This window comes from Hyperoodon ampullatus, assembly GCF_949752795.1.
Source record: "Hyperoodon ampullatus genome assembly, chromosome: 19".
Classification (NCBI taxonomy): Eukaryota; Metazoa; Chordata; class Mammalia; order Artiodactyla; family Ziphiidae; genus Hyperoodon; species Hyperoodon ampullatus.
In genome coordinates, this window is record NC_136932.1 from 9,905,966 (window position 1) to 9,932,586 (window position 26,621).

The 26,621-nt window shown below is 51.9% G+C and overlaps 1 protein-coding gene across 5 annotated transcripts in view; it reads left to right on the forward strand.

Moving 5' to 3' along the window:
* Positions 1 to 20,130, forward strand: part of MAPT (microtubule associated protein tau) — a gene marked incomplete at its 5' end in the record, with an annotated part of 47,687 nt that extends 27,557 nt beyond the window's left edge. For all 5 annotated transcript variants that reach the window (XM_079724936.1, XM_079724937.1, XM_079724939.1 and 2 more), the window contains 4 exons: positions 8,552 to 8,644; positions 13,217 to 13,298; positions 15,228 to 15,340; positions 19,622 to 20,130. In XM_079724936.1, the coding sequence (XP_079581062.1) occupies positions 8,552 to 8,644; positions 13,217 to 13,298; positions 15,228 to 15,340; positions 19,622 to 19,837 (504 nt within the window). In that variant the 3' untranslated portion in view covers positions 19,838 to 20,130. The remainder of the gene's footprint in view (positions 1 to 8,551; positions 8,645 to 13,216; positions 13,299 to 15,227; positions 15,341 to 19,621) is intronic.
* Positions 20,131 to 26,621: the final 6,491 nt, after the last annotated feature.

Consider the following 26,621-nt stretch of genomic DNA (forward strand, 5'->3'; position numbering starts at 1 on the left):
TGCCCAGTGGGGAGGTCTGGGTGCCTCTCGGGGTCTCATCACACTGGTCTCTGGGCCACAGTGCTGGGCCTGAGCCGTGTTTACCTTCCTGCAGTGTTTGCTGTGCTTCGTAAAGATGCCTGTCTCCTTCCAGAAGGGGCTCTGGCACAGCTGGCTGGGGCGCTGGCTTGAAGTTGACCCCTCTGTGAGGCTCTGGGGGCAGAGGGACCCCCAGGGAGAGGGTTTCCAAGGTGATGGGATGTTTCCCACTGGCGTTCGCACCCCTCCCTCAACGCTGTGGATGTCCTGTGTGTGCTCTGTTTTCATAGCACAGAGCATTTGCCTCTGTTTTGAAAACTGAAAAACAAAGCCCCACACGGCCAATTCTGCACCACTGAGAAGATTGTGGGGCTGTGACCAGCGTGCTCATCACGGCGAGAGGGAACCATGACCATCAGTGTCTCCCAGCCTGCGGGGCTCTGTCACACACCCGCAAACACCCGCCGGCTGCCCCAGCCCATTTGGCCCCGTTCTCGTAACTCCGCTGAGAGCAGCAGTGACAGGGCTGACGGGGAGGAACCCACCCCTCGCACCTGAGCTGTCCGGCCCCGAGGGCCAGTGACTTGATGCTCAGGGCGGAAATGGGAAGGGTGCCCCCAGGTTATGGCCGCACCGCGCTGGGCACAGACGTGTGTCCATGGCAACTGAAGGTTAAAGAAGAAAAGTGACTTTTCTTGGGGCTTTTTGGGGAGGAGATGTGAGGAAGTGCAGAAGGGGAAGTAACAGCTTCCCCTTAAATTCCATGGAAAACCTAGAAACTTGTGTGAAACAAAGAAAACCTGACCCACAACAAAGCTCAACACATTAATCTCTAGGGAAAACGCCAAGAAAAGGAAAAAAGAAGGCACCTGGGATCCACACAGAAGGCCTTTTAAAATGACTAGGCTGGGACTTCCCTGGTGGCACAGTGGATAAGACTCCACGCTCCCAATGCAGGGGGCCCGGGTTCGATCCCTGGTCAGGGAACTAGATCTCACATGCATGCTGCAACTGAGTTCGCATGCCACAACTAAGGAGCCCACGTGCTGCAACTAAGGAGCCCGTGAGCCGCAACTAAGGAGCTGTCAAGCCACAACTAAGGAGCCCACAAGCTGCAACTAAGGAGCCTGCCTGCTGCAACTAAGACCCAGTGCAACCAAATAAATAAATAAATAAATAAATAAATAATAAAACAAAATGACTAGACTGAAGGTCCCTCAAGGTCCCCGTGAGATCTTTGGGTCCCTGTGGCCTCTCGTTCAGCCCAACATACAATACAGTAAGTGCTCAATCACTGTTTATTCGGCTACAGAAGGGACAACGAATGCTCCAAGAGTCTGAAGGATAACTCAACTCCCGGAACAGATGACACATTGAAGAAGGAGAAGCAGGAGACGGTCATGTTTGTAAACCTGCAGAGACTGAAAACCGCAGCAGATTACTGGTTGGAAAAAAATGTAAAACATCTGGTTTCTGCTTCGTACATTTCTCTGTTTTCATGATTTGCTACAGTGAACATATATTGCTTGAAGAGTCCAAAACGAAATTACTTTTAAAGGAAAATGCAGATGATCACTTGGCCACTTTAACAGAACCAGCTGGATCCACCAAAGGTGGGGAGGGCAGGAAGGCGTAGCAGTTCTCCTGTGACTGCAAAGAAGAATCCCCTGGGGCAGGGAAGGGGGAGGATTCTTTTAAAAATCCTAGAGCCGGGGCTTCCCTAGTGGCGCAGTGGTTGAGAGTCCACCTGCCGATGCAGGGGACACAGGTTCGTGCCCCGGTCCGGGAAGATCCCACATGCTGCGGAGCAGCTGGGCCCGTGAGCCATGGCCGCTGAGCCTGCGCATCCGGAGCCTGTGCTCCGCAACGGGAGAGGCCACAACAGTGAGAGGCCTGCGTATCGCAAAAAAAAAAAAAAAAAAAGTCCTAGTGCCAGAGCCTCTCCCTGGCCCGTGAGAATCTTGAGAGGGCCTGCCTAGGGGTTCCCAGTGTGCAGTCCAGGCTGAGACCCCATGGGGAGCTAAGATCCCACATGCCTCACAGCCAAAGCATAAAACAGAAGAAATATTGTAACAAATTCAGTAAAGACTTTACAAATGGTCCACATCAATCAATCAATATTTTAAAAAAGAAAAAAATGGATAGAAATACAGTTGTGACTGGAGGTGTCACAGTAGATATTGGTAAAGTAAAAGATAAAAGGACAAAGAAAGTCCATGTAATTGAAAGGGGAAAATTAACAAATATCAGGAATTAAACTGTAGGGCAAAGGGTTTATCTGTTGTTAAGAGTTCAGATATTATGTCAATAATCTATTTAGTCCATAAAGAAAAATACCTATAAATATAGAGAAGCAGAAATTGCTTCTAATCTCTAACCTCAGTGTAATACACCAGAACTTCATTGTGTGCATATCACCAATATGACCACAAATGCCTGGGAATTAAAAACTTTTCCTTTGGGCTTCCCTGGTGGCGCAGTGGTTGAGAGTCCACCTGCCGATGCAGGGGACACGGGTTCGTGCCCCGGTCCGGAAAGATCCCACATGCCGTGGAGCAGCTGGGCCTGTGAGCCATGGCCGCTGAGCCTGCGCTCCGGAGCCTGTGCTCCGCAACAGGAGAGGCCACAACAGTGAGAGGACCACGTACCACAAAAAAAAAAAAAAAAAACTTTTCCTTTGTCACTGCTCATTCAGTTTGGAAGTGAAAATGCCTTTTCCAAGTGCCTTGATAACAAATGCCATAAATTATGTGGTGATGCCCCCAAATTGTACTTAGAAGGAATTCATAATTTTAAATGCTTTTATTATTTAAAAAAATTAATGACTGCAGCATATAAATTATGTTCTTATTGGAGGGAAAAAAGAATACAGAAACAAAGATAAGAGCAGAAATAAATTAGAAAACAGAACATACAATAGCACCAAAAGCTGGTTCCTTCTCTCTTTCCTTTATTCACTGATCCAACATTCCTGGGGCACCTCTGAGCGCCAGGCCCTGTGCTATGAGAGTTTCTGCCCCTAGGCCCAGGCAGGAGAGAGAGACATATGAGCATATAAAAAAGGGCAAGAGGAGAGGTTGGCCAGGGAAGCATATGCAGGAGGGAGCAGCCTGCACCATCAAGGGTCCCCCATACTGAGAGTCACCTGTGTTGTGGAGTTTCACCCACAATATCAGTTGATACCAAGTCAGAGAAGATAGGACAGACCCTTCTTTGGGACCGTCATTGGGTCTTTGAAAGGACAGTCCCCCACATAGAGTGCTGGAGACACAGAAGAGAGAATAGTGGGAAACTGCACCTGGAGATACTCAGAGCAAAAGCAAAATAAAGCTAAAACTGGTACCAGCTGGGGTAGCAGAAGGGCGTGGGTTAGGGTGGAGTTTTGTCCGTTTACGCGAGAACTTTGGAGAGTTAACAGCTGCTAGAGGGAGGTCCCTGCTGGGTCTGCTGTGAACCAGCTCTGTGTTTGCCCCGACAGGACAGGATAGGATGGCGAAGAAAGAGGGTAGTGGAGACCGCAGAGCCTCTGGCTTGGCTGTCAGTGAGTCACGGAGGGGGAGGTGAATAAGAGGGCAGGTCTGGGCCCAGCCCAGGTGAAGGCAGCACCAACCTCAGCAGCGTCGCTGTGTGGTCAGCGGAGAGCACAGAGGTCCCAGGTACCTTCCATCGTGAGAGAGACGGAGCTCATATGGGGCTGAGGCTGCCAGGTAAGGAGAACTGAGGGTATCCCTGTGGCTTCCGAGGTGAGAAGGGACATGCAGAGTCATGACCAGAGCATGGGGAGGTGGTCTGGTTGGCTTTGAGCAGATGGAGCTAAAGTCACTTCCTCCAAGGATGTCCAAGGCAGTAACCGGGGTGCGAAGGCCCCAGGCAGGACAGAAACCTACCAAAGCTGCCGGGCTTGGAAAGCCTTGGGCTGCAATATTCCAGGTGGCCACAAGATGGCGACGGCACGCTGCATCTGTCTCCATTCTGGAGAACTGTTTCAAAAATTGGTTGCATCTGTTGAAACTTTGTCTCATTTTTTAAAAGAACACGTGTAGAACATTTATGTGGAGTAAATAAAGTGAGTCTGTACCTAGGATAGTTTGCTTGTCCTGGGTCAGGGCCAGGCACTCAGCTGTGCTTGAGCTGAAGTGTCAGGCTGTGCAGAGCCAGGCTGAGAGCCTCCTCTGGGATAGCCTTGTAACTCTGAGACACTCTGGGCATCTCTCCCTATACATAGCATCTTTGTTTCTGGAAGAAAATCTTGTGTAAATCCCATCATTATAAAGAATCTTGGGGCAGTCACTGTTTAAAGGAACAGTATAAATAGTTCTAAAGGTGACTCCCCTATTACTTGATCTCCTGTGTCAGTTCTCAGGCTGACCACCTTGGACTTGAAGAGAAGGCTTGCTGGAGGCGTCCAGTGCCCACCCCAGGTTAAATTCCCACCAGAGCATCCCAGCCCCCCATCCTCAGCACTGGGCCTGTTGACCCTAGCGAGGCCAAGCCAGGCCCAGCGCCAGGCAGTGCTCGAGACAGGCCTCACCAGGGGTGACCCAAGGACACTGGGCCAGCCTGGAAGCTGCTGGGGTGGGAGTGGCGAGGGCTGGGCGATCTGGAGCACCTCAAGAAAGCTGAGCCCAAACAGGACCAGAGCAAGGTCTGATGAGGGTTTGGAACCATTTGGGACTCTCCAGGAAATGGATTAAACCAAACTGGACCCGCTCCCAGGCTCACACCACCCCAGCCTCTTCTCCAGGGTCGAACCCTGACCACAGGAATTTATCCCTTGACTAGAAGTCCCCGGGATCAAAATTTGGAGCTTCCAAAACATTGTTTTTTTCCTTTGGCTATTTTCAGTGTCTGCCCAGAGCTGAGTCTCAATATCATACATTTACTCTAGTTGAGAAATTAAGTTTCAGGATTCCAATTTCATAATACAAACCATTGCCCGTTTTTCTCCTTTCTGTAAATCTACCATTCTGAAAAGGGTGTTGACTTAATTCGACAACTAACAGTAATTCAGGTCTGCTTTGTAAATATCCTTATGTCTCCTGCCAAATCCCACAAAAGCTCGTTGCCTTTTTTGTGGGATTGAAACAAGAAAAAGCTTCACAGAGAAAACATTTCTGTGTATGTTGCACATCTTGTTATTGCTTAATGGCTCTTGAGTTTTTTTATGATGTTCTTGTAAGGATTAATACAGAAAATAAGGCAATCCTCCTTGAAAAACGGGTAAGTTTTCTTTGTCAGATAAGAGAGTTATGTAACCCAACATGTTTTCGCTTTTTGCCTTGTCTTCCAGGAAGCTCAGAGTTAAGTGTAATGATCAATCTTATAACTGTCAGTCCTGATGACCTCCCGTTCTTTTACGACTGTCTTTTCAATCTTCTTGTTTTATTATTTTGTGTGTTGGTGTGTGTTTTCTAATTCTAAACTGCTCCGATTCTCTTATGAAAGCTGGAAAGTCTGCTTCTGGGACTTATCCAATGGAAAGTTATCAATAAAAAATGATCCCCAAAGCAGGAGTTCATGTGGGACTCCTTAAAATATGAGAGTGGGATGAAATGACTCAAGGACATTGTGCAGAGGTTGACAGCCACTGCCTACAAAGCAGGCTGAGAAAACCTGTTCTACCTCTTGCTCCCAGCTCAAGCCTGGGCTGAGACGTTGCCATGCTGTCTCCTATATGGCAGGAGAGACGTCACTGTTCACCTTGAGAGAGTGTTGTTTTTATTTGGTTTATGAGACAACAGGCTTGAGAACAGCTCAGACAAAATATTGTTGTTACGTAGGTAGCCATGGCTGCAGAACACCCAGATCTAGATTCCTGTGTGGATTCTGCCACTGACTTGAGAAGTCACCGAACTTCTCTGGGCTTTAAATGGCCTCTTCATCAGGAAGGTTGGGGGCGGGGCCGGGGGGATGGCAGGTGAGAAGGGTGATGTGGAATTAGGTATTTACCCAGCCTCTAAATGAGGGATGGTTTTTACATTTAAAAACTAGGGAAGTTACAAAGGAAGTATATAAAAATGTCAATGTTTGTATGTTAGAAAAAAAAATACAACTACTAGCAAAAAAAAAAGGACAAAGGAACAATTTTAATAATAATCAAAGAAATGCATAATAAGCCAATAACACAGATCTACTTATTTTAATCAAAGAAATAAGAAAAACAATTTCTTTTAATGCACAATGCTGGCAGCAACATGGTGAAACTGACTTTCTCAACTGCTCACAGGAGAAATTAATCTGACCCTTTTAGAAAGCCATTTGGAGAGCTGTGTGGAGAGTTTTTAGAGTGTTTGTAACTTTGGCCCAGAAATTGTACTTCTGGCGCCCTGTGCTATGAAAATAATTCACAAAATGGGAAAAAATCCTTGCAGAACAATGTTCATGATGAGACTGTTTGTATTCTTTAAAATGGAATCAGTATAAATATCTGATAGCACAGATAACATGAAATGGAATATGACATATTTTTTAAATTAATGCTTCTGATGACTGTAGAACGTGGCAAATACTTGGTAAAGGAAGATATAAAATAGTATGTACACAATATTTACTACCATTTATATGTCTGAGATGGTAGTTTTATTTTTATATATGAGAATTGAAGAGAATTCAAGAAAATGCAACAGTGGCTGTGCTGGGTTAGCAAGAAAATGTTTTCTCCTCTTTCTGGAACCTCTGTTTTTCAAAATCATAATGTCCTGTTACTTTTTTATGATGAAAAAAGGCATAGCTTTTTTTTTTTCTTTTTTTTTTCTTTTTGCGGTACGCAGGCCTCTCACTGCTGTGGCCTCTCCCGTTGTGGAGCACGGGCTCCGGACGCGCAGGCTCAGCGGCCATGGCTCACGGGCCCAGCCCGGCATGTGGGATCATCCCGGACCGGGGCACAAACCCATGTCCACTGCATCGGCAGGCGGACTCTCAGCCACTGCGCCACCAGGGAAACCCAAGGCATAGCTTTTTACTTTAAAGGAACATAAAACAAAACAAAGCAATGGCTTAGATGTGTGCTTCCCAGGTTTTTCAATTCAGAGCAGTGAAATTAAGGAAAAAAACAGGAATGGGGTTCCAAGAGAAGATGACTATATTTAATTTTGCCAGGTTAAGGACATCTAAAAATAATATCTCCTATCAATGTAATTTAATAATTAATAATGTAATAAAGCAAAGGCCATTTTATTTTCATTTTTATTTTTAATTTTACTGGGGGAAAGGCCATTTTTAAAACCAAAATGTAGGACGGACAGATTTTGCTATCATGTACTTATTTCCTCCTTTGGCTGAGGACCTGTGGACCCCTTGATGGCCGCCTCTGGCTCTTGGGTCAGATTTGGGGCCCTTCACCCTAGATGAACCAGGCCCCGGCTCTGACCCCCCCAGCCACAGCTGCCCTAAAAGCTGCCCCTGGGCCTCAGGGGCAGTGGCTCCCACCTGGCAGCAACTGAGGTCTTGGTGCCATTTCCAGAATTTCAGAGGGCAGTGCTGGTTCTTCATTGGAAACTTCAGTTGGCAGTTATTTATACCTGTGATTAATAGAAACTAAGGCCCCCTGGTTCCAAATCCAGCACTCCTGATGGAGGACACCTGGCGAGGATGTGACCCCTGCGCTAGCAGACAGAACGCAGTTTTTCAGCTCCTCCTCTCTGCACTATGGTTGTCTGTCTATGAAATACACAGACAAATTGGGTAAAAGTCATTCCCCCCTGGAATGTTGATAGCCCCCAACCTTTCCCTGGTGCCTGGAGAAGGAGAAGCCTCACAGAAATACAGTGGGATCTCCACCATCTGGACCACAGCTGCCCAGGAAAACTTAGGGAAGGTCCCCTGGGAACATCGCTCTGTTCCCTCTGAGCGCCTGGTGGTTTGTGGACGAGGGAGAGCCGACGGTGACGGGCAGGCACTTGCCCTGCCTTCCAGGAGGCCAAGGCCTCCCATGGAAGGGAGTCCAGATTTATCTTCTCCATAAAACCACCTGTGTCCTCCCCATGAAGTCCGTGATTCTTGAACCTAGCCATGCATCTGAACCAAGCACCAGGGGTGCTTTTCATAAGCACAAAGACTGAGATTCTAAGGTCAGGAGTGAGGTCTGGGATTTTAAAAATATATCTGCAGGCGATTCCAATACCTAACAGACTTGAGAACAGCCACCTAAAGGTCTCGGTGAATGTTCACAGGGGTCTGGTAGGTGTATGAATGAGGCCACAGTTGGGCTTTTATTTATTCATTTAATAATGTAACTGAGTCCATTTTGCTCCATCCCAACCTGGTGGACACTCGCCTCCGAGGTGCTCTGTGAGGGGGCCTCCATAACGCAATCCTCATGTAAAGGGAAGAACTGCCTCCTGATGGATCCGTTTTGTAAACCCAGTGCTGTAAGGTGGGGTCCACCTCCAGCCACTCACAGTTCGGGAATGCTTCCCGGGGAGGTGTGATTGAGCCCTGCCCTCCTCTCCCTGGCCTGCAGCCAGACAAGTTTGTGCGGGGCAGATGCATCTGAGTGTGGTGTGTCACTCATCCTTTTTTCTGGCTATCAAAGGTGCAGATAATTAATAAGAAGCTGGATCTTAGCAACGTCCAGTCCAAGTGTGGCTCAAAGGACAATATCAAACACGTGCCAGGAGGCGGCAGTGTGAGTACGGTCACACTATCCCTGCGCCGAGCTGCGGTTCCGGGTTTGAGAAGTGGCATGAGTGTTTGTACTTGCATATTGCATAGAATAAACCATTCTCAGGCTCGGAGTCTCTCCGGGTCCCCAGGTAAATGTAGCTCAGGCTCCCCACACCCGCGCCTACCGTTCCAGGAGGGGTGCCCCAGAGCTGCGTGGGCGGAACGGGGAAGGTGACTGGTCCTCTCTCCCACCTGTTCCTGGTGGCTGGGTCCTCACAGCATAAGCCCCATCTTCACCCCCGCTCGCTGGGAGCCCCACAGCCCGTTTGAGTTTGGGCTGAAGGTGGCAGCACCTAAGACTGCTCCGTCACCTGGGCAGGTTCACTTTAAGGGGCTCCACTGGGGACAGCTGGCCCGCTTGTTCTGACGAGCCGACACAAAGGTCTTTGCCATCCTACCTCAGAGCAGAGGCCGTGCTCTGCTCGCCTTTGACTTCTGCCTTTGCAAGGGATGAGCTGATTCTTAAGCCTCTCGGCTCCTGTTTGAAAACAGCTCCACCCTCTGGCAGAAGCTCCAGATGCGAGAGAGCCCAACAGAAATGCACCAGGGACCTGCCCGCAGCCGAGGGTGGACAGAAATGCTGCTTGGAGCCCTTTTAAATTCGGCCTCCTCCAGATGTCCCTGCGGACTCCCTGCGTCCCCAGTGGATGTGTCCCTGAGATTTGGGGCTGGCATCCTCATTCTCGCCTGCCCACTTGACCAGCTCTGCTGTTATCCTCCAAGTTCACAGACAAATGGGTGCAGACTCGGCATCCTGAGGCTCGGCCCCCCTTCTCCGCAGCCTCCCTCGTTCCCCCAGCCTTCTTGGTCAGCTGTAGGCAAATGTTTACACACGTCGGGGAACGGGAGGTTCGAGACCCTTTGAGGTCCACCCCTGGGGAGGAGGATGGTTTCTGAGAGCAGGCATCTGGCCTCTGGCTGGCAGTGCCGGGGTGACAGTGGGAGCCCCCGGGTGGGGCTCTCTCTCCAGAAAGTGCCCAGCCTTGGCCCGCATATCTGCGTCCAGACCTGGGGGTTTATTCTTGCAATGCGCTGCTGCCTCCTGCCCTGAGCGCCGGGTCCTGGCTCTGCCACTGATGAGGCTGCTGCATGGCGCTTCACTCACCCTTCCTCACCAGTGTCTGCTCAGTATCTCTGCTGTGCCCCCGGTCCCTGCTCTCCTGTCCCAATGCCACCTCGTCTTCCGCCAAGAGAAGGGGTGGGGACCACCCCAGGCTGTGATCATGGGCTCCCAGTGACGTTGCTGTTTTAGCTTTGACTCCGGTGCTCTGGCTTCCCTGCAGATGGCAGCCTCTGGCCAGAGAAGGAAAGACATGTGCTTTCCGGTTTAACTCGCGTCTGGTGTGTCTGGTCAGCTGGTGGGAGCTTGTGCTGCTGGGGCCGAGGGGTGGGGTCCAGTGGCTGCAGTCAGCGCCCCCCCCGCCCCCGCTCCTTCAGGCGGAAGGTGGGGGCAGGGTGTACATTCCCTCTGCCCAGGACATCAAGGGACTTCCTCAGGGGCACCTCCCCTCCCCCCTGCACTCTCTGCCAGCTGGTGGGCTAGCCTGTGACCCCAGCAGAGTGCCACAGGATGTCCCGGGCTGGCCCCGAGCGCTGTCCTTGGCCTGTGGCCACTGCAGTAGGAGCCACCATAGAGAGCTCTTCTCCTGGTGAAAGGTGGCTGGGGGGTGACAAGCCCCAGCACAATGTCAGCCTCAGGCGTTTTGGGGACAGTGGACTCTTGGCCTGGGCTCTGCCTCTGTTTGCTCCCGGCCCCTCTTCTCTTCAGCTGGGAGGTGACTCCCCAGCAGGCAGGCTCTGTTCCTTCTCCTAGGGATTCTCCCTGCCTCCTGGCCGGCTCCAGGATTCACTCCAGAGCCTGGCCTCCTCCCTCCCCCTCCCCGGCCTCCAGTCTGCCTGACCCCCCTCCCTCCCCCTCCCCCATTCCCTCCCCTCCCCATTCCTTTCCCCTCCCCTTCCCTCCCCCTCCCCATTCCTTTCCCCCCATTCCTTTCCCCTCCCCCATTCCCTCCCCCTCCCCATTCCTTTCCCCTCCCCCATTCCCTCCCCCTCCCCATTCCTTTCCCCCCATTCCTTTCCCCTCCCCCATGCCTTTCCCCTCCCCCATTCCCTCCCCCTCCCCATTCCTTTCCCCTCCCCATTCCTTTCTCCTCCCCATTCCTTTCCCTCCCCTTCCCTCCCCCTCCCCCATTCCCTCCCCCTCCCCATTCCTTTCCCCTCCCCCATTCCCTCCCCCTCCCCATTCCCTCCCCCTCCCCATTCCCTCCCCCTCCCCATTCCTTTCCCCCATTCCTTTCCCCTCCCCCATGCCTTTCCCCTCCCCCATTCCCTCCCCTCCCCATTCCTTTCTCCTCCCCATTCCTTTCCCTCCCCTTCCCACCCCCTCCCCCATTCCCTCCCCCTCCCCATTCCTTTCCCCTCCCCCATTCCCTCCCACTCCCCATTCCTTTCCCCTCCCCCATTCCCTCCACCTCCCCATTCCTTTCCCCCCATTCCTTTCCCCTCCCCCATGCCTTTCCCCTCCCCCATTCCCTCCCCCTCCCCCATTCCTTTCCCCTCCCCTCCCCTCCCCCTCCCCCATTCCCTCCCCTCCCCCATTCCTTCCCCTCCCCCATTCCTTTCCCCTCCCCATTCCCTCCCCTCCCCATTCCCTCCCCTCCCCATTCCTTTCCCCCCATTCCTTCCCCTCCCCATTCCTTTCTCCTCCCCATTCCTTTCCCCCCATTCCTTTCCCCTCCCCATTCCTTTCTCCTCCCCATTCCTTTCCCCCCATTCCTTTCCCCTCCCCCATTCCTTTCTCCTCCCCATTCCTTTCCCCCCATTCCTTTCCCCTCCCCCATTCCCTCCCCCTCCCCATTCCTTCCCCTCCCCCATTCCTTTCCCCTCCCCCATTCCTTTCCCCTCCCCTTCCCTCCCCCTCCCCATTCCCTCCCCTCCCCCATTCCCTCCCCCTCCCCATTCCTTTCCCCTCCCCCATTCCCTCCCCTCCCCCATTCCTTCCCCTCCCCATTCCTTCCCCTCCCCCATTCCTTTCCCCTCCCTGCCAATCCAGGCTCTCCCTTCTTCACCGCTCCACCCTCCCTTTTCCCCCACTGGTTACTGAATCCAGGCTGAAGGGAAGAGAAGGAAGCCTGTACACACCAGCCTTCACTTTCATCTCCCGCATAAAGGGAAGGAGGGGGGAGTTCCCATAGCCCTGCCCCACCCCACCCCCGAGGGCCCGTTGTGCTCAGAATCCGTCCTTAACTCACCCAATGGCCACAGGCGCGGGCTCTCCACACCTCCCTCCACGCACCCACGCACACAGGCCACGTCCACCTGTCAGCCTGAATCAACTCCATCAGTAATCGGCAGACGCCAGTATGATTTTGATTAACTAGTGTAATTTGGGATTCTTCCAGATGATTTAGGCCTAAGTAAAAACTCCTTTTTTTCTGATGTCCTTGTTAACCCCGTTCTCAGGCATGAGGCCATCTCTCCCCTGGGTGACTCCAGGGCAGGGAGCAGGGGCCGAATGGCTCCACGGTGATGGGCCTCCTGTACCCTCAGGTGACCTCACATGAGGGAAGTGTTACTCAGGGACCATCAGGGACCCCTCACAGCCATGGCTTTGTAGAGACTTCCTCTAGGAGACTCCTCTGCTAATGCTGGGTCCCCATGGGTTTCTCCTCCGGGGGGCTGAGGTCAGCAGGCGGCTGGGGGGTGGCTGTGTGGCCTGGCCACATGCTGGACCCTCAGGCTGGCTCTGAGCCCTGAGGCCCTTAGGCCTCCCCTACGTGTGTCTGCTGAACCTGCCTGAGACACTAAACCTGTGATTTCTGCTGTGCCGCCTGCCCATCCTGCTGGTGTTGCTTTGCTCCTTTCTGTAAAGGACCAAAATGTCCAGGACACTGTGCCCTGGGGCAGGGGGGCGGGGGTGGGGGGTGGGGTGGGGCTGGGTGGCGGGGGAGGACAGCTGGTGCTTAACTCTTACTGGGCTGTGGGACTGCTCTGGGGCCCTCTCGTTGGCCACCACTGCTGTGGTGGGCTGCTGGGTTTGTGACGCTTCTCCTGGGAGGAGTGCTGCTAACAGCCCCACACCGCCCTCTGCTCTCAGAGGCCCAGCAGATATGGCTCTCTTGCTTTTCCAAGATTTTTCAAATGCTGCACAAACATCATATTGATCCCTTCTTTCTGTCTTCACTGAACCTGATCTGTGGATTTCATGTCAGGAAAGAGAATAACTTTTTCTCATGTAAGTGTTTGCTAAACCAAAGGTGTAGGCCCTGCACAATGGGGAAGTAGCCCTGTTTTTCCCTGAGGGTCCTTGTCCTGTGGAATTGAAGGCACTCCATTTGTTTTGTGAAGACCCAGCTCCCCTGGGGCAAGGTTGGCAGAATTCCAACACATTTTCCCACCCTGAGTAGGGTGTTTTCCTCGTGGCAGACAGGAAAACACTGTCTGAGCGGGGCCTGGACTTACACAGCTGCTTTTCATTGCGTTACGCCCCCAAGAAAATAATCCTATTGTCCCTCTCATTCTCTCTCTCCTCCAGGTGCAAATAGTCTACAAACCAGTGGATCTGAGCAAGGTGACCTCCAAGTGTGGCTCATTAGGCAACATCCATCATAAGCCAGGTAGCCAGCCCTTGTAGAAGGCAAGGACGGGGCGGGGAGGCCCGAGGGGTGGGACAGGATGGGGTGGTGCCTTCTCCGGAAGTGGTTGGGAAGGACAGATGGGATGGGCCATCAAGGAGAGTGTTAAGGGTGGAACTTGCCTGGGAGGTGTGGCTCCGTGTGTTGTTCCTGAGCAGGGCCAGGCTGGCCAAGACAAGATAAGGAGGGAGGGCAGATGCTGGTCTAAATCCTAACCCGCAGTTCTCCAAGCAGGCTGCACACGGGGTATGTAGAGCTGGGAAAGGGCCTGATCTGGCCCCCAAAGCCTGGCTAATGTGGATGTCCCAGTTTGGCCCTCAGCCAGCGTGAGGGGCATTTCACCAACTGCCCCAGCTACAACATGGGACCCTGGGCTGTTGCCATGCTCCCACTGTCACTTCATTTCAACAGAAAATGATGCTGTTGGAACTCCCCATGCTAACCTTTTCCGTCTTCATCTCATGCCGTATAGAAATCAGTGCTATCTATAGATCTTTCTGAGACAGTGGAAATGTTCTATACCTGTGCTGTTCAGTATGGTAGCCACTAATGACATGCGACTATTGAGCATTTGAAATGTGGCTGGTGCAGTTGAGGAACTGAACGAATTTTATTTAATTAAATTTGGGGAGTTCCCTGGCAGTCCGGTGGTTAGGCCTTGGCGCGTTCACTGCCGGGCCTGGGTTGGATCCCTGGTCGGGGAAGTAAGATCCCACAAGCCGCACGGCGTGGCCAAAAAGATAAAATTCAATTAAAATTTAAAAATAAATAAATGCAATTTAAGTAGCTACAGGTGGCTACTGGCTACCATCTTGGAGAGCTAACTTCTGCCTGAAAGGCCAGAGCAGGGCCTTCTGCTTTAGGCCCTGTTCAGGGCTGAGGTCTTTACTTGAACTGTGACTGCAGGAAGAGAAGGTCATCAGAAACATAGTCTAGAAAGTGTGTCATTACTTCCTGCCTCCCTTGGACATCTTGTGGGTGTTCTGTCTCTCCCAGTGAAAACTATGCCTCTCCTGAGGCCACCATCCTACCACACTGGGAGCAGCTTTCTTTCTTTTTTTTTTTTAATAAAGTATGGATATCTTTTTTAAAATTATTTATTTATTTTTGGCTGTGTTGGGTCTTTGCTGCTGTGCACGGGCTTTCTCTAGTTGTGGCAAGCAGGGGCTACTCTTCGTGGTGCAAGGGCTTCTCATTGCGGTGGCTTCTCTTATTGCAGAGCATGGGCTGTAGGTGAGCAGGCTCAGTAGTTGTGGCGCGCAGGCTCTAGAGCACAGGCTCAGTAGTTGTGGCACATGGGCTTAGTTGCTCCGCGGCATGTGGAATCTTCCCAGACTGGGGCTCGAACCCATGTCCCCTGCCTTGGCAGGCAGATTCTTAACCTCTGTGCCACCAGGGAAGTCCCAAGGGAGCAGCTTTCTTAAGTGGCTTTATCCTTCCAAAGAAGGTAAAGTAGTTCCTCTCTTCCTCAGGCCATATCCCCCCTACTTGGGCATGGCATCAAGTGTCTGAGGAGGGAGAAAGGGTCAGGGCCGTTGTTATTAAGGGTGTGTTTTGCCATTTAGTTTAATTCTGAGGTCTGATAGGGCTGTAGCTTATAGGATGTTGGCATAGAAAGACTTGACTCTTTGGAAGCCAACTAATTTAGAATAATTTCTCGCGAACTGAGCTGTCATCTACCTTTGCATCATCTAAGGAGGAAGAGTTTGCTGAGTAAATATTTGATGTGCACCCTGATTAGAGAGAGAAAGCAAACTGTTTTCAAGCCCTTTGGAAGGACCTACTTGCTCCAAACCACGCTCTATATAAAAGCTGGTCTTAGCTCCCCCTCAAGGTAGGCGTCTGCATGGAATCACTCACTTGCTTAGCCCTCACTCAAGGCTTGGTGCCCTTGTGTGTATTGTGTTCCAGGAGGTGGCCAGGTGGAAGTAAAGTCTGAGAAGCTGGACTTCAAGGAGAGAGTCCAGTCCAAGATCGGGTCCCTGGATAACATCACCCACGTCCCTGGCGGAGGGCATAAAAAGGTAAAGGGGCAGGGCGGGGAGGAGGCTATAACAGAGTCAGGTGGACAAGGCTGGTCCAGTTTCCCACGGCAGGAGAGCTGAGGGTCCTGTATTGACTGGCTTGACATGGATTCTCAGCTACCACCAGGCCTGTGGGGCTCCACCTGGGCTGCCCTTTGATGTACCCTGGGAGCTTTAACACACTTGATGCCAGGCCCCACCCTGGAGATTCTGACTAATTGGTCTCAGGTGCCATTTGGGCACCTGGAATGGAGCTTTTAAAGCCCCCAGGTGACTCTTTAGTGCAGTTAAAGGTGAGAGCCACTGCCCTATGCCCTGTGGTGGGCAAGCATCCCCAAAATGAAGTAGCCATCACCAAAGCCAGCCCCAGTCACCAACAGCCAGTCACGGGAATGTAACCTAACTTTCTAAATGGGTCACTAGGCAGTTAGAGCAAAACAGTGATGCTGGAATCCAGATTTCAGGAAGGCCTCTCGAAGTGTCCACAGGGAGGCTGCTAGACCAAGGACCTCAGCATTCCCTGCAGTTTCTAGAGGCCCTGGGTCTGGCTCTGGGTGTCTGTGTGCAGTGGGGGTCGGGGGACACCAGTGTCTCCCTCTGGGCCCATTGCACAATGCCGTCTTGTGGCTGCACTTTTTCTCTTCTGCATAAATACAGCGAAGTGCCCTCTGGGGTTTCCTGCCCACGCCTGCCCTGAAGTTCTGCAAGTGGCTCACTTTCCAGTCTTCAGTGCCTCCCAGCAGCTGACTGAGGAGTGGTGAAGGGAGAAGGGATGTCCCAGAACGGGTGTGGTAACTGAGACCCGACGCAGCAGTGAGCAGCGGTGCAGCCCAAGGGGGCCCCGCTGGTCAGAAGTGGCAGCCGGGCCTTGCTTGGAGGCCGCCAGGGTCCCCAAGGCAGTGACCCACCACCTCCTCCTCTGGTTCTGAACAGACACACCCCACCTTTGCGGTGAAAGCCCGACAGCATAGTTTTGGAGAAGCCTTTGCTGGCACGTTCTTAGATCACAGGTTGCAAACTGAGACCTCGGGGCCGACCTGACCCGTGATGGAGGCGCCCGAAGGCGGGGGGAGGACGGGGTCCTGGCTCCCTGACCATCAGGCTTCCACATACTGGGCTTCCCCAGGTGCAGGACTACTTCTCAGTGCCGCCTGGGTCTCTATTAAAAGTGAGACCCAGGGAAATGAGGTTTTCTGCAAAAGCCCAGCTTGTTTCCATCGCCTCCCCGAGCCTGTTTAATGCAGGGCCTCCCTGCCCTGGGGAGCTTTAAAGAGACCACATCCCACCCCCAGAGAGTCTGACTGAATATATTGTATATGGAATGAGTCTGGGTAGGCCTGGGCGTTGGTGATTCCCAGTTGAAGGAAGGCCTCTCTACCCCTGACTCTGGAAGGTTCTGTGTCCTGGGAAAAGCTCTGGTCTTGACTCTGCTTGGAGGCGTGACCCAGGCAAGATCTACAAGCCATCTCAGCATCAGGTTCCCCTTCAGCAAAGCGGATGGTAACTTTGCTGTCCCAGGGTGGTTGTGAGACCTGGATGAGGCAATGTTCAGGAGGAGGCCTGGAGCTTTGTACTCATCAAAGAACATGAATTAGAGCCAAATCCGAGCCAGACCTTCTCCTGTTTGAACTCATCTCTGTGATGCCTCAGAAAGGGTGGGCTCTGCCCTACCCACTGCCCAGGAGACACTGACCTGGTCCCAGAGGGTCTTCTTGTGTTCAGTCCCCTATTTCCCTCTGTGATGAGCAAAACTGCTGACCAGCAGTGGAGCATAGGACCCCCGCCACCTGAGCTCCTTTCAGTTTGGGGGATGTGGGGACATTCCCAGGATGCTGTCCCATTTTTCTTAAGAACATAAGTGTTCTTATCAAAGCTTAGGTCAAAATGGCCTTTCAGTTGTAGTCATATGGAAGAGTTCTTTGTTCAAAGTAGTAACCCAACGTGAACAAAAGAAGCATATGGCTTAAATGGGAGCCTGGTTTTTCTCTACACTCAAATGCCCCTGCAATAGGCCCTCTTTACCTGGGGTCCAGGGACTCCTGAAATTGTAGGGAGCAGTTGTCACGTGTGTATGAGAGCAGACACGCGTGTGTACACATTTTCCTGGTCTCACCAGATGCTCAAGGAGGTCTTAGGACCCAAAACAGGCTGAGAATTACTGTGTTCACCACTCCAGGACTCAGCAGGAGAGAATTATTATGTACTGCTGGCATCTCCAGCTAATGCTTTCTGCTTCTGAGCTTCCCAGGAATCCTTTGGAGCTGAGACCTCTGGGTCAAGGATGCTCTACTTTTTGTTTATTTTTAAATTGAAGTATAGTTGATTTACAATGTCGTGTTGGTTTCAGGTGTACCGTACAATGATTCAGTTATACATACATACATATATATATTGTTTCTCAGGCTATTGCAAACTATTGAGTATAGCTCCCTGTGCTATACAACAGGTCCTTGCTGGTTACCTATTTTATATATAGCAGTTTGTACATGTTAGTCCCAACCTCCTAACTTATCCTCCCCTCCCCCTTCCCCTGTGGTAACCATAAGTTTGTTATCTATGTCTGTGAGTCTCTTTCTGTTTTTGAAATAAGTTCATTTGTATGCTTTTCTTATTTAATTTTTTAAATTGAAGTATAGTTGATTTACAGCATCGTGCCAATCTCTGCTGTATAGCAGAGTGACTCAGTTATACACATGTAGACATTCTTTTTTTACATTCTTTTCCATTATGGTTTATCACAGAATATTGAGTATAGTTCCCTGTGCTATACAGTAGAACCTTGTTGTTTAGCCATCCTGTGTATAATAGTTCACATCTGCTAACCCCACACTGCCAGTCCTTCCCTCCCCGACACCCCTCCCCCTTGGCAACCACGAGTCTGTTTTCTATGTCTGTGAGTCGGTTTCTGTTTTGTAGATAGATTCATGTGTGCCATATTCTAGATTCCACTTATCACACATAAGTGATATCATATGGTATTTGTCTTTCTCTTTCTGACTTACTTCACTTAGTATGATAATCTCCAGTTGCATCCATGTTGCTGTGCAATGGCATTATTTTGTTTTTTTATGGCCGAGTAGTATTCCATTGTATATATATACCACATCCTTTTTATCCATTCATCTGTCGATGGACATTTAGGTTGTTTCCACGTCTTGGCTATTGTGAATAGTGCGGCTGTGAACATAGGGGTGCATGTGTCTTTTTGAATTACAGTTTTGTCTGGGTATGTGCCCAGGAGTGGGATTGCTGGATCATATAGCAACTCTATTTTAGTTGTAGACTTTCTGATGATGGCTGTTCTGACTGGAGTGAGTGTTACCTCATGTGGTTTCGACTTGCATTTCTCTAATAATCAGCCTGAGCATTTTTTCATGTGCCTGTTGGCCATCTGTACGTCGTCTATTGGAGAAATGTCTATTTACGTCTTCTGCCCACTTTTTATTGGGTTGTTCTTCTGATGGAGTTGTATGAGCTGTTTGTATGTTTTGGAACGATGCCCTACTTTCAGAAGGGCTTTGTTGCATCGTGTTTTCTAGTCTACCTGCCAGGGCTGCCCACAGCTGCTGCCACCTCCAGCATCCTCATCAGTCACTGGCAAAGGGGAGGCATGTGTGTGGCTCACAGCTGGGCGGCAGGGGCTCCGGCCCCATCCCTGAATCTCCTCCAGCCTCTCCTTCCACACTTTCATTTGCAATTTGGCAATGTGTGTAGGTCAAAATAAAATGCGCACGCCTTTTGACCTACTAGCAATTCCACTTCTGGGATACACTTACAGTACACGTGTGAAATGATATGCCTACAAGGTTATTCAAACACAGCATTGTCTGTGAGAGCAAAAGACTGGAACAACCTAAATATCCACCCACAGGGGCGTGGATACATTTTGGTCCATCTGCTGTGACAGGAAACCACACAGCCCTCAGCGAGCAGTGAGGGAGCTATGTACTGATGACAATGCAAGGTGTTAAGTCTAAACACCAAAGTGTGAAGCTTGTGGTTGTCGTTGCCTTATGTATGGTATTTTTTCCCCTCTACTCACACATACACGTTTGCGTGTGTGGTGGCCTATCTCTGGAAGGGTACGCAAGAAACTCACAGTGGTCGCTGCCTCTGGAGAGGGGGCCTGGGAGGCTGGCTGGCAGGTGACCAGGACCCTGCAGCAGCTTAGCCGTTGGGAAACGATGAAACTGTGGTCCCCACCGCACCTCCCTCCCACCCACCCAAGGCCAGCAGTTGGCGGGGCCCCTCCGCCTCACCCTGCCCTCTCCTCTCTTGCAGATCGAAACCCACAAGCTGACCTTCCGCGAGAACGCCAAAGCCAAGACCGACCACGGGGCAGAGATTGTGTACAAGTCGCCCGTGGTGTCGGGGGACACGTCCCCACGGCACCTCAGCAACGTCTCCTCCACCGGCAGCATCGACATGGTGGACTCACCGCAGCTGGCCACGCTCGCCGACGAGGTGTCCGCCTCCCTGGCCAAGCAGGGTTTGTGATCAGGCCCCCGGGCAGTCAGTAATCGTGGAGAGAAGCGAGCGAGCGAGCGAGCGAGCGAGAGAGAGAGAGAGAGAGAGAGAGAGAGAGAGAGTGTGAAGGAAAAACAGAATGATGACGTGGCCCCTCCCCCTCTGCCCTCCCCCAGCTGCTCCTCACAGATCGGTCAGTCACGTAACCTGCTTGTCGCTCCCCTCTGGCTCGGGACTTCCAAATCGGTCACGGGAACGAGAGCCAAGTTCATCTTTCCAAATTGACGGGCGGGCCAATCATAATAAAATATTTTTAAAAACCTTAAGAAAGATGGCCCTACCCAGAATTTCCCTGGGCAGTTACTTTCGATTCTTTTTCTTTCCCCCCTCTGAGTGCAAGAGGGAGGAGGAGAGGCTCTGAAAGCTGCTTCTGGGGACTCCCAAGGGCCTGGGCGGGGGGCGCCCCATTCTGGGGGTGTCACAGAGGCAGCAGCGGCAACAAGGGACTCGGCACTTGGTGCGCTGGTGGAACCACAGGCGTAGGGCCACCTCTGGAGCAGGACGGGGTGCGGGGGGGGGTGCTGGCCAGGGGGGAGGGCGAGGTGACGGGGCGGGGTGGGTGGGGCGGCGTGAGGATGCCGGAGGAGCTCAGGGAGGAGGTGCTGAGGACGGCCCGGAGGCGCAGCAGGCAGGGCACAGCCTCCGCCGCCCACAGCAAACTCGGACCAAGTGGCCTCCGGTTCTTGGTGGCCCGGGGTCTGCTGCGGGTCGGCGTGCCCCCCTCTGGAGGGAGAAGGGCTTCCACCGGGGGCGGGAGGAGAAGGCAGGTGGCGGGAGGAGAAGGCAGGCTGCGGGAGTGGCATCCTGGGGGTTTCTTCCTCGGAGAAGACCGAGCGCTGGCCCCTTTCTCCCTCCCCGCAGGGTGGGGGTCCTGAGCTGAGGGGCTTCCCTGTGCCCCGCGGAAACCCTGTTTTGTTGAGTTCTGAAGGTTGGAACTGCAGCCACGATTTTGGCACCTCACAGACCTGGGACTTTAGGGCTAACCGGTTCCTTGTAAGGACTTGTGCCTCTTGGGGGACATCCGCCTGTTCCCAAGCCTGGGCCTCTGGCATCTCTGGAGTGTACGGGGACCTGGGAGGTGGCTCCTGAACCTCTCATCCCTCCCACGGCCACCACAGCCGCCTGTCTGCCCCACCATGCCTGTGTCTGCCGTGCAGAGCCCAGTCACCGCCTGTACCCCTCACGACATCACGCTGTCCCGAGTTCCCAGCCTCACCCCACCCCCCTTTCTCAGTAACGGACACTGTTTAGGTGGGGAGGCACCTCCTCTAAACCAAGGGGGAGTCGAGGCGGGTGAGGCCCGGACACGGCGGGGACCTCAGTCTCTCGGTCTAAGCTGTACTCACCCAGCTGGCACGTCCTTCACGATGAACCTGATGACCTCACTCGGTTCCCTGCCCCTGCCCCCACCCCAGATGGGAGCCAGGGTGGGGTTCGCAGTGACCCTGGACGTGTATGCCTTGTTTCCTCGGAGAGCCTTTTCTCCCAGAGGCCTGGTTCCCTTCCTGTGCCGAGCTGGCAGCAGGTTGGCCGTCCTGGATGCCAGAGATGGCACGGGGACGGGCAGGCAAGGCCCCCAGGGCAGGACCACACTCCCTCCGTTCCTTACGTCTGCCCCAGCTTGTGACTGCCAGCCTCTCAAGAGAGCCCAGCCGCTGCTCAACCCCAAGAGCGTATAATCAGCCCTCACCCCAAAAAGGGAAACATGCCCCCTCGGAAACGGTTCTTCCCCCAGTCTCGGCTGGAAGCAACGCTGTCTTGTCCTCCTGGAGCAGCTGAACATATACATAGATGTCGCCCCTCCCTCCCCATCTGCACCCTGTCGCGTTGTAGTCGGATTTGTCTGTTTATGCTTGGATTCACCAGAGTGACTATGATAGTGAAAAGAAAAAAAAAAAAAAGAAAAGAAAAAAAAAAAGGACGCATGTATCTTGAAATGCTTGTAAAGAGATTTCTAACCTACCCCCCATGGGAGTCCTAGATGTCTCTCACCCCCCAGCTGGGACTTGGATCCAGAAGGCCAGTGTGACTCTCTTCTGTGGGGCCTCCCAATTTTTGAAAGACTTTCATCAACATCTGGGACCCAACAGAGCCCAGATGCTGACATCTGAGAACCCTCAGCTGCAAAGAAGGCCTGAAGCACAGGAGGAGGAGAGAAGCTACGGTACCCCCTCCCCGCCCCCGGGGCTCCCTTCTGTCAGGCAGGGGGCAGTGTGTCTTGTGGTGAAGATGGCCCTGGAGAAGCCCCACAGCAGCCCTGAGAGAGGGTCGTACAACTAACTCCCTGCGTCACGAGTGCCGGCTGGGGAAAGGTCTGCAGCCCACCCCCCCGCCCGGGGTCCCGCTCCAAGCTCTCCCGCAGGAAGGCTGGCCCAGGCCTCCCCACCCGGGGCCTGACGGCCACAGCAGGAGTTGGGATGCACTGCCTGCCCTGGACTGGCCCCCGGGGCCTGAGCCGCCTGACAAGGGTGACAGGTCAGGAGACACCATTTCCAAATCCTTGGCCAGAGCCCCTGCTGACCTTGCATGAAATCCACCTCCTGCCATGGGGAAAGGGAAGCAGCCTTTGTAGAAATCCGCTGTTTGAAGAAAATCGGCCACCTCGGCCTGGTTCTGCCACTTCTGATTTGGGTACAGTTAAAGGCAACCGTTTGGGGCTGGGTGGTTGGAGTCCAGGGCCAGATGCTTCATCTGCAGCCAGAGGATCATCTGGGCCCAAAACTTCCCGCAGTGAGGCTCTCCTCTGTCCTCTGAGTCCCAGCTGGTCTTGGAAGGGTTCTGAGGAAGAAAGAGGAAACTTGGTGTGAAGATCTGGTGGCTGTTAGAGATGCAGCCCCTCATTACTGCCACCAATTCTGGCTGCATTTCTTGAACCTCTCCCTGCAGTTTCTGCGCCCTGCTCAGTTCCTTATTCCGAGGGCCTTACTCAGCGGGCACCTCGTGTTGCGTGGGCTGTTGGGAGCAGCCTAAACATCGTGGTTTAGGGTCATCAGGTCAGTGCTGGCGGGGAGCCTGCAGAGCACAATGCTGGATTAGAACCGTAAACAAGGACACCCCGCCCCCCCCCCAGGGCTGGGCACTCCCCCACCGCCGTTTCTTCCAGGCTCGGTGTCCCTCGGGTGGGCTAGATAGGATACACTATCCACCTGGTCGCTTCAAGCTCTGCATTCACTTTATCAAAAGTTCCATTTAAACTGACTTCAGTGGTGAGACTGTATCCTGTTTGCAACTGCGTGTTGTGCTCCTGGTGGGGCCGTGGGGGAGAGGAACCTGTAGGAGAGTTACCTCTGGGCAAAGGGGAGTCTTGGAGAGCAGGAGTCCAAGGCCTGGTAATACTTTTCTTCCTGATTTCAACCACGTGTGCTAGAGGTCCCTTCGGATTTCACCTTCTCACCGACGGTTGCCACAGGCTGCCAGCTAGTTCCCATCTCCTTCCCGGCCAGGTGCAGGCAGTGAGGCTTGTGGAGGAATCTGGAGATATGGTTGCTGTGACCTGCTGCCCTTTTTGCAGGGTTCCCAAGCCCGCAATCAGGCCTCCCAAACACGCTGGCATCCTCTCCTTTAAGCTGCTGGCACCTCCACGTCACCTTTCCCACCAGCTCCGGACACACAGCCTGTACTTCGAGTAGCTGCTAAGATCTCGTCACCCTTAAATCTCTGTCCTCCAAGGAAAGCAAAGAGGCAGGGATGAGGGCAGAGGTGGAGGTCATCAGCTTGTCCTATCTACAGATCTGTGGCTTCGAGACTTCTGGTTTCTCTTCAGCTTTGAAAAGGGTTACCCTGGGCACTGACCCAGAGTCTCACCTCCTAACGGACTTAGCCCCGTGAATTTGCAGTGTCGCACAGGACAATTTCTGGCACTTGCAAGTCCCATGATTTCTTCGTTAATTTTGAGGGTGGGGGGAGGGACATGAAACCATCTTAGCTTAGCTTCCTGTCTGTGAATGTCCATATGGTGTATTGTGTGTTTTAACAAATGATTTACACTGTTGCTGTAAAAGTGAATTTGGAAAATAAAGTTATTACTCTGATTAAATAAGGTCTCTGTATGGATTCAAAGGACCAGAAAATGATGTATGATTTGCAGGTCCTTTCCCAGCCTTAGAGAACTTAGCTCAGACAATATTGTTAAAACCTGGACATCAGGATTTACCAGCTGGGTCTGGGGCCCTGAAGGTGAAAGAGCTCTCAGACTTGTTCATTTTCAGGTGATTCTCTCATTCTGGTGCTGGCAAACCATCCTGGTCCAACTCAAAGGGCAATACCCTTGTGGGTGAGCTCACAAGGCTGCACTCAGTTTGTAAGACCCAGCCCACTGTATTCAAACCTGAGAACGCTGGGGTGGCTCTAGGAACCCTTTCTACCCCTGGAAATTAGCCTAGGGGCCTGGGGCTGAGGCAGGACACTAGGCCAGTCAGCTGAATGAATGGCTAGATGCCTTCCAGGATTACAGAGCTGCTCTCCTCTCTCCTTTGAGCCTTATTATAGATTGGAGAGTGTTTGCTAGATCAAGATAGGGATACGAGGTAGCCCTTGGCAATGCTACAAAGGAAAACAGAGCAGAACCCATCATATTACTGTTCCTTAATAATTAGGTCAAGGTCGTAACACTCAGGCCTTTGATTTTTCATACAGTTTCAAAATACTACTTTTCTCAGCTTTTCCTGATGTGCTTTAGCCACTGCAGGCAGAAGCTTAAGTAGAGCAGGTCTTAACTGCAACTATAGAAGCAGCAACAGGACAGCCAAAGAGAAATGCTACCTCAGAACTCGTAGGTTTCATAGTCAGGAAAGGCAGCTGCATTGGCTGTGTCAACTTGACTGCTATGAAAAAAAAAAAAAAAAAGAAAAAGGAAAAAAGGAAGTAAAGAGAGTCGCAGGCCTGCCTACTTATTCATCTTGTACAAAGAAAACCAAGCATAGCCTCCTCAGAAGAAAACTGCTGAGAACCAGCTCAGGTTCCATGCAAAGTATATACATGTCTGCGGTGACCTCAACCCCAGAAAAGGTGGATGATGGAAAGTGAAATCTCCATTAAAGAGCAATTTAAAATAGATTTAAAAATGTCACAATGCTGGCCGGCCTCACTAGAGGAAGGAACATTAAGAGCAGTGATCAATTACTTACATACAACAACAACAACAAAAGACGATTTACGAAGGTGCCCTTCCTCCTGGTGTCTCTTACCCCTGCCCCGGTGAGAACCACACTCTCTCTCTGGTGACCATCAGAGGACCCTGCCCGGTGCCCAGAAGACAGCGGAGACTTCCCAAGGTTCACAGCCAGTCGGAGGACCCAGAGAACTGCTCCTCAGGGAGGCTCCTCAGCCACCACCAGTACCATGTCCAGTAACAAGAAGGGCCTGGCATACATACAACATTCTGTAACTTTTTTTTATTATTTTTTTCAATTTTTCCTTCCTTTTTTTTTAAGCACTAGTCTGTGCTTTGCGAACAGAATCAAGACATTAACAAAGATCAGCTTCTCTGAAGAAAAGCATTTCTATAGAACAAAGACAGCTACATGTTTCGCTGCCAATACACAGCTCAAAGCAGGAAAAGAAAATATTTACAAAATACAAGGTTTTTTTTGTTCTTTTTTCTTTTTTCTTTTTTTTTTTTTTTTTACAATGCTAAAAGGGTTATTCAGAATTTTCAACCTTATAAATAGAAGAAGCACTTTATGCATAGGGATATGGTGCATTATTGTTTTTAAAGAAACAATGACAAACCCTTTAACTTGCAAACAGAATCAAAAAAAAATATATCACTAATGTTGAAAATTGTGAAAAAACCCCAACCATTAAGCAGTTTGTCTACTATTTTTATACGATTACAAAATGGCAAAAAAAAAAAAAAAAGAAGTCCTTATTGTCCCCCTTTTTGGTGATGTGATCATAGATGAGACAGGCACAAGGTTAACCCGGGGGGTGATGGGGAGTGATGGGAACCACAACTCGGACCAGACAGTGTTCCACAGGCGAGGGAGCTCAAAAGAGGAAGGACCTGACAGACACTGACAGGGAACTGGACGGGGGTGGGGAAACATGATCAAACGACTCAGTGAAAACAGAATTATACAGGAGAGATGGCTGCTCATTTCCAAGACCCCCTAGAGTCTGCAGGGGAGTGGGAAGAGAGGTTAAGTAGTCCTAACCCCACCTCCATAGACCAGGTCGGGGGGGAAACGTTCCAAGTGGAAGGACTGTGTGCGTGGGTGTGTGTATGGTGTGCGAGAGCAGGTGAGAGGACACGAAGGCGCAGGATGGGGACCTGAGCAGCCGCAGCCAGGTTACCGCAGTTAAGGAGTCAGAACAGAGATGACCGAATACAGAGGAAACCCAGAACAGGTCTCCAAGACCTGGGTGACAAGGGGAAGCCATTCTGTCAGCTGAGAGCTGGGTGAGAACAGCTGGCGGTTCAGGCCAAGAGGCTCTGGTGGAGGTGCTCCAGCACAGACGACCAAGGGGACCCAGCCGGAAGGGCCGGAGCTGAGCCAACCAACAGAGGGGACGGGGTACGAGCCCAGAGCACACTGCTCTCTCCCACCCTAACCTCAGGGGGCGATGCTGAGCTGGAGGTTCCCTTCCCTCTGCCCACCTGGCTGTCCCACCCTGCCCACAGGGGCGCGCGAGAGGGGTGATCATCCAACATCGCTAAGTCCAGTGATTCAACAGTGCAGAGGATGTGCCAGGACCAGGCCAGCAGGGTCTTATCCTGAACTGTTTGCCAACTGGAGGAAGTGCTCAGGTGTGT